This window comes from Trichinella spiralis, assembly GCF_000181795.1.
Source record: "Trichinella spiralis strain ISS 195 chromosome Unknown Scfld9, whole genome shotgun sequence".
NCBI lineage: Eukaryota > Metazoa > Nematoda > Enoplea > Trichinellida > Trichinellidae > Trichinella > Trichinella spiralis.
In genome coordinates, this window is record NW_003526948.1 from 7,308,491 (window position 1) to 7,318,639 (window position 10,149).

The window sequence follows — 10,149 nt, forward strand, 5'->3', positions numbered from 1 at the left end:
TGTCCCTTTTGCCGTTCGCATTTCTCTTTGAACGTTTCATATTCAATCCTAGTATACTTGTAGTGATCGCAAACTACAAAGTCCTCTTTGGTCTCCTTGCAACATGAATCTTCCGCTCCATCGCAACTTTCATCTTCTGATACCATATCCAGCGTAGGACGATACCTATTGGAAACAACTTTACCACACGTTTGTGATACAATGGACCACTCAGTCCATGTTCCTGCGCAAGGGCACAAGCATGATTCTCCGTAATTTCGTTCTTCACAGTCCCTTCCATAGGGATGTTCTTTTTCAGATATCACTTCGTAAGTGAATTCTTTACAATCTCCGGCTTCCAATAAATAAGTACAGTTTTCAACTCTAGTTTCGTTGCAATCCGTGTATTCGTCGTTCTGACAAATAAATACATCACATTTCATGTCATCACAGTCGTATATATGGTCGTTTGATAGATTCCATGTTAAGAATGTTGAATTTAAAAGTAAACATCGGCAATAACTGTCGTGCGACAAGTCAGGAAAATTAGCAAGAAGTGTGCTTTCATATGTGAGCACGGAAACTCTTTCATCACAATCAGTATTATTACAACACCCCTTCTCCGCACATTTAAACAACATACCGTCAACTGTACCATTTCCGTTAGATATGTATTCATACGGATAACCATCACATGATAGTCTCTCGGTTTGCCCGCACTTTTCAACATGAACATTTTTCTTCATTGTAATATTGTTTTCAAAGATTCGGACCCCAGGATGTATTAGAATATTCGATGCTACAGCTTGTTTAAAATTGACACCATCAAGCATTTGCAATTTCTGAGAATCAGTGAAAGACAGTAGTTTTCCGCCTTTGAAGGAACTCGCACAGAATCGATGTAAATCCTCGATAGTGACTTGTCCATAGAATTTTTTCACTTCGAACATATCGACTACTGTTAGGCATCCGCCATCATCTAATTTTCTTCCTCCATAATTATCCCACGTGCTGGAAACCGGGCAACCTCCATCAGCACTTCCTCCCATAAGTAAACAGATTACTGACACGACCAGTGAAACTTTAGTCACCGCCATCAGCACAGTCTAAAAATATTCTGTTTAAATATCAAATATGTGATGATTTCTAGATGAATAAAATAAACTGCATCTGAAACTGATGAAAGTATTAACGGGACTTTATTAAACAATAAATGTTTCGCTTCTAATCAAATAAAAGTTTACCATCAGAAATTCAACTGAAGTAAAGCTTTAGAAAAATATAAATATTCAGCGGTTTTGAAAAAAAGCCTAGTTTATTATAAGTACATTTATAGAAAAATTGCACTGTAGAACAAATTCAGGTCAATCAACAAAGAAATTAATAAATTAGAAATGGAATAATTTCTTTCTCTCAGTAACCATGATTATTTATTCATCAAGATATCTAAAAATACTACTTACCAAATTTGATCGGAGAGAACTTAGGCAAAAAAGACACTTCATCGCAGTCAAAACGAGAAAATAATGAAATCTTGTTATATCATGCCATTTATAATGAAGACACTTTAAAATATAAGATACATTTTAAAGAGCCTTTTAAAGTTCATTGTTTAAAGTTCCTTTCACAAGTTTAAACATTTTTGTTAAATTCAAATTACATGATTTTGAAAAAATATGATTTGTCTTCAATGTTTATTGGTATGAAAAAATAAAAACAACGGTGTTTAACGTATTTTTACAATTTTCAAAATTATTTACAAATTTTTCAAGTTACCAACCTATATTTAAAGAAAATCAAGTTCATTTATTGACAACAAGTTAGATTGAAAATTGAAGATCGTTTCGTTTCACGATCGCGAAACGTGTGCAAATATCGTTTCTCTCAACAACTTCATATTGCAGCGTTTTCCTATAAAATAAAAAACAGGTAATTGTAAGATCTAGGTCACTTCTAAATCAAGTACTTAACTACAACAGACGCACATACATACACACACACACCAAGAAAGCACAACAACATCCATACTGTATTTATCAGATATTCATGTGCAGTTCTTTTTTTAACAGCTTAAGTACATATGCTACATCTTCTTTTTCGCTTTCTCTTTTTTTGAGTTGGGAATATTCTGCAGTTTTGCCATTTTTCGGAGTGTAGCGCTTGCGACTGCTGCGTCTCAGATTTTCTTCGTTTAATGTACTATTTTGCTGTCTTCTTATTTCTGCGTCATTCTCCTTGGATCGGTTTTACTCATCCAGAGCGCCATTTTGCTTTCTGTGTTGATCCGCATGCTTCCGTTTTCTTTTTCCTGCCACGAGTACTTCATAAGACAATTTTCCTTTCTGATGATCTGTGATTCCTGGGCTCCATCCTCTATTCAGCTCATTCTTTATCCACACTTCTTCTCCTATAATTCTGAATTCTCTGCTCTTGCTTTTCCAATCCTGATACATTTTCTGCTTCCATATTTCGATGTCACGTTTGGTGTTCAAATCCGGTTTAATTCTGTCAAACAATGTCGGTAATCTTTTTCCCACATGTAATTATGCCGGAGATCGTCTTGTTCTCTTGTGTGGTGTATTCCTGTATGATGATAATAATTTCTGAACTCACCTACTTATCTCACTGAACACTTACTGAACTCATGTAATTTCTCAGTTAGAGCTTTTGTTGTTATTGTTTTCATCATTTTGACTTCAGGCCATTTGGAATACGCGTTAATTCCTATCATCCATTGTCTTTCTTGACTAGGCCCTGTACAATCCGGATGAATTCATGTCCATGGTTTTGACGGTGTATTCCAGGAGAGTAGTGGTGTTTCCTATTCATTTTCTCGATTCTCTTGGTATGGATAACAGTTTTCCACAAACATTTCAATATCTCGTTCACAGTTCACCCACCAGATATAATATCTCGTGAGCGCTTTCACGGCTGCTATGTTATGCCAGGATGTCCTTCATGTTGCAGTTTCATAATTTCCCTTCTGAGTGTTTCTAGAATTATAATTTTTCCTGCCTTTAATAACAATTCATTTTCTTCTGCAATATCTTCACGTACTTGGCAGAATTGTTTAACTTCCCTATCGATTTTTTTCTAGCCAGTTGTCTCCAATGCATTTTTTTACTTCTCTTAGTACCTTTTCTTGTGCTCTTCTTCGAATTTTTCCTTTTCTGAAAGCCACAGGTCATCTAACTTCGTCATATTTATTCTTTTAATTTCTCTGTTCACCACTGTGTATGGTTCTCTGTTTGCATCGGCAGTCTGGACAATGCATCAGCGCAATAGTTTTGTTTCCCCTTCCGATATTCTATTTTATAATCCTAAACAGATAATACGAGTTTCCATCGTTTTAAGCGATTGTTAATGATTTTTTTAAATTGCGTTTTTTGCGAAATATTCGTACCAACGGACGGTGGTCTGTCATTAACAAAAATTGTCTTCCATACACGTACTGATGGAATTTCCGTACGCTAAAGAGTAAAGCTAAGGCTTCTCTATCAATTGGTGCATACACGTTTTTTGCTCCTGATGGCGTCTGTGGTGCAAAAGCAATTGGTTTTTCTGTTCCATCAAGGAAACGTTCGAATAACCCAGCTCCCAAGCCTCTCTCAGAAGCATCACAAGTGAATACCAATGGTACCTTTGGGTCGTATGGTACTAATGAGCTTTTTTGTGTTACTAATTCCTTTATTTTTTTAAAATCTTGTTCTTCTTTTTCTGACAATTTTTATATCTTTTTTGCACCAGTTAACTGATGCAAGCGGGCACATGTTCCATGCAGTTGAGGGATAAATTTTTCTAAGAAATTTACTGCTCCCAAAAAGGTACGTCGCTCTTTAACATTCTTCGGAGAAGTTGTTTCCGCAATTGCTTCAACCCGTTCCATCGTCGGGTGGATACCATCAGCGTAAATTCGATAACTGAAATACGTAACTGATTTTTAAATAATTACATTTGTTTTTATGCGTTTTCAATTCGACTTTGCGAAGTTTTTGGAAAACGTTTCTCACGTTTTCTAAATGCTCACTTCTGTTTTCCCCAGTTATGATTACGTCATCCAGATATATTCCAGCATTGGCGACTGTTGCCAACAAATTTTCCATATACCTCTTATAAATTGCTGGTGCCGAAGTTATTCCAAATGGCAACCTTTTATATTGAAAATAGCCAATGTGAGTCATAGGGTACTTTTGAGATTTTTCATCTACAAGCATTTGTAGGAATGCATCCTTCAAGTCAATGGTAGAAAATTCTTGCCCACTGACCAACTTCGTGGTGAGTTCTTCAAATATCGGTAGCAAATGTGATTCCGGCAACAGGTTTGGGTTGATAGTGGCTCTAAAATTTCCACAGATTCTTACGTTACCGTTTCTTTTATCAATGCAGACAACTGGTGTCGCCCATTTTAATGGCGTTGCTGCTGGATCCACTGATTCTGACATTCCTTCTTTAACCAGCCGTTGAACTTCTGCTTCCACTGGTTTCTTTAGTTGAAACGCAATTCTTTTAGCATTAAATGTTTTCGGTTCCGCTCTGGGTTTAACATGCAGTGTCGCCCGTGTATTTTTGACTGTTCCAATATTTTCATCGAATAAGTCGAAAAACTCATTCAATAATTTTTCTTGGATGTTGTCCATATTTGGTTCTTCAACTGTTGGTTCCCTGTTGACCGTTGCAGAAAAAGCGTGCTGATCAAGATCCTAAAGTTCACAATCCTGTTTCGTGTAGAACAACATTTGTACACATGCGAAATATTAGATGCAAAATAGCCCAGTGTGAGCATGTTTTATTGCACTTTTGAAAATGGTGTAGCTATTGGCTGACATGGTAGAACTAGCATGGTTTATAGCAAAAGTAAAGTGGTCCAACTGTGCCGCTCAAGAAGTAAAGCAAAACTGAAAGCTGCCAATGAGTGTGAAAAAAGTCAACTGTCATTATTCAACACAGCTCATTGGATAATAGTTTTTTTCGTCGATAGCAAACAACAAGGTTATTCATTTAAATTTATTTTAATTTTCAAACGTAATATAGTCAATATAAGTACAAATGTAGAAGAACATATGGAAAATATGAATTAAACAAGACATATTATTATTATTATTATTATTATTTCACCAACATTACGTTAAAACTGTTATCTTAAATGTTATTTTAAGTGTTACATGCAGATGATGAGTAACATTAAACAGGGAATTAAAATCTAAGTTATTCCCGTAAATTGAATTTCTTTGTCAAGAATCGACATACATCTTTCTAAATTAAATGAAAATAAATTATTTTAAAAATTTCAGTACAATGCTAAACTATACTTCTTCTGTCAACTCCATTATCAGTTTTTCCATTTTCACCAGCTCTGTGTCATCTTCTTGTCCAGTCCAGGGACGTATTAGTATCCCATTGTGAGGCTATAGCATTGAAAAAAGTTAATTCAACCAGTCGAATTGTAATCTGTGCACCATTTGGTTACCTGAAACAGAAACGACTGCGTTCTGTCATCGATCAGGACTGTTCGTTTCAAATCAGCCCCAGTTTTTGCAAGATCTTTTCCGTACAAATTACAATACTTGGTGCAGCTATTTCTGCTGAAGACCTCGCTGTAAAGATATGGAAGAAATAAGATTATAGAATTTTCTCACAAAATTGGTTTGAAAACAGCTTGTAAAATGTCACATCAGATTATTACTCAAAATATTCCCCATTTGGATCAATAAGATTACGAATTTCATTTACATACGACTCGCTACCGAAACTGAATACCATTATGGTACAGAATTGCCGTATGTTTTTCAACAGCGTATCGCAATAGGGCCGGATTGCCGTGTATGCCTGAAAATAGTTTGGAATTTTGGTAATTTTGAAAAATACATTTTGCATATTTACCTTTCCCGACGCTAGACGCTGCTGTGCAGGCAACAGCTTTTCCTTGCTTGAATAAATCAACGTCCAATCCTTAAAAAATGAAATGTTAACAGCATTTTCGAATTTCGGTAACCTATTCAATCTAGGTAATTCACCAAATCAAAAACCACTGTCAATTTTGGAATTTCTGCTGACGATGAAACGGACTTTACGCAGGGTTGCATCCAATAATCAGGGGTCTTATTTTTTGCAAAATTACCCCGCAACTGGGCTTCTGAGAATCTGTCCAAAGCCTTTTTATCTTCGGATGGATCAGTCTGATGCGGGCCCTGCGATGTACCAACTTCCTCGTCAGGCTTGTTTTTTTCGCGTTTGTCTTCTGAATAATTTTCTGACATTTTCTTTTTAACAACTGCACAGTTACACAGGTTTTATTCTCGTCACACGTTTATTTCGGGCAACAGTTCCTGAGAGTAACGTTTGATTATGTATGAACTGCAGAACTGTGTTCGAGTGATAGCGATTAAACTTTCAGTTTAACTGTATGTATGCTTGAATAATAATTAATCTGAAAGTTAAATTGGAGTTGCACTTACCTGAGAAGACTTAGCAGGAGAAAGGTGGCGAACAGTTGATCGCGGTTTGTGAAAATAACTGTGATAAAATAAAACAGTTCACTGCATTTTCAAAATTTTAAACTTTAAACGTAAATTTTAAAATCGTTACTTAAAGTGTTACTGAAAATTTATAATAATGAATTTTCAAATATTGCAGTTGAACTTTTTTTAATTTTTTATTTATAATAAATTTTTGAAACATATTTGGTTTATATTTTGAAAATTCAAATCAAAATTTCACACGTTTCTCCCTAAATTACAGAAAATTTCAAAAATTACAAGCACACACACACACTTGTACATATACTGTTCGTTGTTTTTTGAAAATTTTAAATGTTTTACAGATAAATTAATTTATGAAAAGTAACTCAAACAAGGTAATCAGCGTCAGTTGGTAAATTTTCTGCATATTATGACGCCAGCTATTGTTGCTTTGTGGTTGCTGGCCTTTTCGTCAGCTTTGCTTGGCAAAAGGAACACCGACCGAGTCACACAGCTGGTAGTAGTCGTTACCTGAAAATGCCTGATCAACTTTGAAGAATGAATCAACGGTGGAGATGATGAAATAACAAAATTTATCGCATTTATTTCATGCGCAGAGAGAGAAATGAACGTCGAACAAAATGAACGAATTCATTATATAAAATTTATCCAATACTCACACGTTGAACAGCAGCTGACGCACGGCAGGCTTTTGGCTGTATCAAACCGTTAAGCACCACATTAATTACACTTTCACTGGGTAGCCAGTCGTTGCGCTGAAGTAGAGCAATTATTGGCAATTCATGAACAACTGCCGCAAGCTATTTTTCTCCTTTTTTGTATTTCGCAATAAAACAAGCAATTTCTTTTTTTACTTGCACTTCTCTTGTCGAAGACAAGCAAAAATTGACACTGCCACTGTTGTAGTTGTTGCTTTTTCAAATTCTATTCAAATTCCACAAAGCAAATTGACACACTGCTTGATGATTCATTCATTCGATTAATTTCTTCACCAGAATTATAAATTTGAAAAAGATTTTTCACCGCCCATGAGAAACAAATAATAACTGAATTGTACAGTAAAATTACAGTACAGTGAAAGCATAACAAACAAAATAAATAAAGCAATTTTGTCAATTAAATTACAATCAGAAAAAAAATGTGAATTCAAACTTCTTCCGCATGCACAGATTTATTCACCTGAACGCACAGTTTCATTCAATTCAATTCAATTTGGAACATACTTATTATATTGGCTGGTTGTTTTGAACGATGCTAGAAACAATCACAATAAAAAGTATTTTTGAAAAAAATTACGCTTCAAACAGTTGCTTGACAAAATATTCCATTTCTTCAACTTTGCACGGATGATTATGATCCTCGGACAAAGTATCCATCTCGGGCACATACTGCTCATCGTTTAAGTCAATGTCCGGCGCATGCATCACCGGTCGCCGCTGTTCACATAAACATGAAGGTGTGCTGTCTTGTTCATTTCTGGATAGAAGAGATCCCATCCAATCCCTTTTTCTTTCACCATTCTTCTGATTTATTCCGAATGCTATTTAAAAACAAACAAACAAACAAAAAAATAAAACTGCTTAAATCAATAGTAAACTAACTGTTCAGCATTTCTGCAATGAATTTAGTTGGACTAACTCAACAATAGCTCAAGTAACAGATAACCATCACCTTTTCCAGAAATATTATAACCCAATGTTATTATAACTCACCTCTGGCATATCTGTCTTCATCACGTGTTACATTCAATTTCCACAGCTTTTCATAACTATCCACTAATGAAGCCAGCAGTTTTATAGGCGGCATTTCAATACCTTCAAATGCAATCCTGAAAGGAAAAATTAGTCAGACAAAATTGAAAAGAAAAAATTAATTAATTAAAATCATAATTTTTCCCTTCAAATCCCATCCTGCATTCAAAAATAAAGTAATATTTTCTCCACCACATTAAAATTAACAAAGCAATAATTGAAAGAAAGAAAATCAGAAAAAACAAATTTTGCACAGCATATATGACGCAATTTACCAACTGACGTACTAGAAAGTTTCAGAGACTGAACAGAACAGAGAAAAGTGTACAACTGACTTGGAAATCACATTCTTCGGCATGCATGGTATACTGCATGCATTTGATTCATTCATTTTCATTCAGTGATTATGAATTATACATATGCATATATATACAATACTGTAAAAATGATAACAGCTAATTTGAATGAGAAAAAAATTCTACCAGAGGATAATCAAATAAAAAAACAACGCTATAGCTACGAATATTTTCCCACATAATAAATAAATAAATAAATTCAATAAAAAAAACTATATATATATATATATATATATATATATATATATATATATATTAGAAGAAAAAAATAATGAAATTCTACTTCTGGAAACTGAGAGCGACGAGCAAAGGATGTTCCGTATCAAACATCATACGTGCCATTCTTCTCCTTTGAATGTTGGTTATTTTTACTGCAGAAAGGGGAATAAAAAATAATTTCAGTTTAAATTTATTTTCAAAAAAAACACTCGCAAAAAATTACATTCTTTGGATTTGAACAACGTGTACAACCAAAGCCAATGCATGGTTTTCCAACGAATCACCGGCCGTCGGGAAATGCGAAGCCGCAGTGCAGTTTTCCTTACCAACGAGGACAACAAATAATCGATCAAGTCGAATTTTACCAAACAATCCAACACTGGAAACCAAGCTTGAAACACATTTCTCCTCATCACTTTGTTCATTCTCATTGAGTCTAAAAAATGAAAATATTTGTTTAAAAAAAACAAAGTAAAAAAGTGAAATTTTAATAATTTCTCTGTTTCACTGTTATTTGTTTATTTTTGCACATTTTACAATGCAGAATAAAAAAAAATTCTAACTGACTCTACTTACCCGCGGTTGCAAACCAGTGCACTACGGCTAATTTACTCATGAACAATTTCAATCTGAGTAGCACATTTACAACCTCGTAGCTGAAAAAAATTTGCATAAATCATTAATTCTATTCAATTTCAGTATCCAAAATACAACAACAACAACAACCGATTATTTTTCTTACCCATCAACTGAACAGTACAAATACAACCTAGGTAATATAAGTTCCATGCCGTAATCATCAGGATTGCTCATGACAAATTCCATAACACTGCGGCAGTGGAAAGTCTACGAGAAGAGAGAAACAAAAAGAGAACATTACCAACATTGAAAATTTGCATAAATTGTGAAAAAAGTTGTCTGGAAAAAATCACCAACTTACAACGATTCTCTTTTTAATGAATATTTTCAACAATTTTTGAATTCTCTGGGACATCATTGGGATCTTTTTGGGCGCGGTGCAAATTTTCGGATTCACTTCAACACTCCAACAATTTTCCTGAGAACCAATTCAAAAAAATAATTATTAAAAATATGACAACAATAAAAAAAACAGAAGAAAACAGCATTCAAAGAGAAACAATTACCAGCAGCCAACGAAAGCAAAATTCCGCCGCCACACGCAGCTCGGCCAAAGAGGGCAAATTTGTGTGTGTCGCTCTGTGTCGAACTCTTACAACCCATGCCGGAATGTTAAACTTGAGAGGCAAAGAAAAAAAAATTAATAAGAATTATTAGCAATTTTTTATAAAACAACAACAACAACAACAACCTTGCTCAACGCTTTCATCAACGATTTGTACGCCT

The 10,149-nt window shown here is 34.6% G+C and overlaps 2 protein-coding genes across 2 annotated transcripts; both read right to left on the reverse strand.

Annotated features, from left to right (window-relative positions):
- Nucleotides 1-77: 77 nt before the first annotated feature.
- Nucleotides 78-6,236, reverse strand: Tsp_11379a (conserved hypothetical protein; the record flags this gene model as incomplete). Its single annotated transcript, XM_003372590.1, has 11 exons — nucleotides 6,098-6,236; nucleotides 5,860-5,928; nucleotides 5,724-5,805; nucleotides 5,447-5,573; nucleotides 4,087-4,679; nucleotides 3,791-3,899; nucleotides 3,383-3,664; nucleotides 3,116-3,240; nucleotides 2,230-2,484; nucleotides 1,833-1,890; nucleotides 78-1,085 (listed from the first exon to the last, which is right to left on the reverse strand). Coding segments are annotated over exons 1-11 (2,847 nt in total), but the record flags the coding sequence as incomplete, so codon positions are not given.
- A 1,514-nt stretch (nucleotides 6,237-7,750) lies between these two features.
- Nucleotides 7,751-9,781, reverse strand: Tsp_11380 (hypothetical protein). The gene is made up of 5 exons (XM_003372591.1): nucleotides 9,725-9,781; nucleotides 9,397-9,440; nucleotides 9,008-9,220; nucleotides 8,171-8,286; nucleotides 7,751-7,998 (listed from the first exon to the last, which is right to left on the reverse strand). Exons 1-5 carry the CDS (start codon nucleotides 9,779-9,781, stop codon nucleotides 7,751-7,753), a joined length of 678 nt encoding a protein of 225 aa, XP_003372639.1.
- Between the last annotated feature and the right edge of the window lie 368 nt (nucleotides 9,782-10,149).

Coding starts and splice junctions, on each gene's coding strand:
- Tsp_11380 (XM_003372591.1), bottom strand. CDS start 9,781: ATGATGTCCCAGAGAATTCAAAAATTGTTGAAAATATTCATTAAAAAG. Junction 9,221..9,396: donor CAGATTGAAATTGTTCATGA/GTAAATTAGCCG, acceptor TTCATTTTTTAG/ACTCAATGAGAATGAACAAA. Junction 7,999..8,170: donor TGAAGACAGATATGCCAGAG/GTGAGTTATAAT, acceptor GTTTTTAAATAG/CATTCGGAATAAATCAGAAG.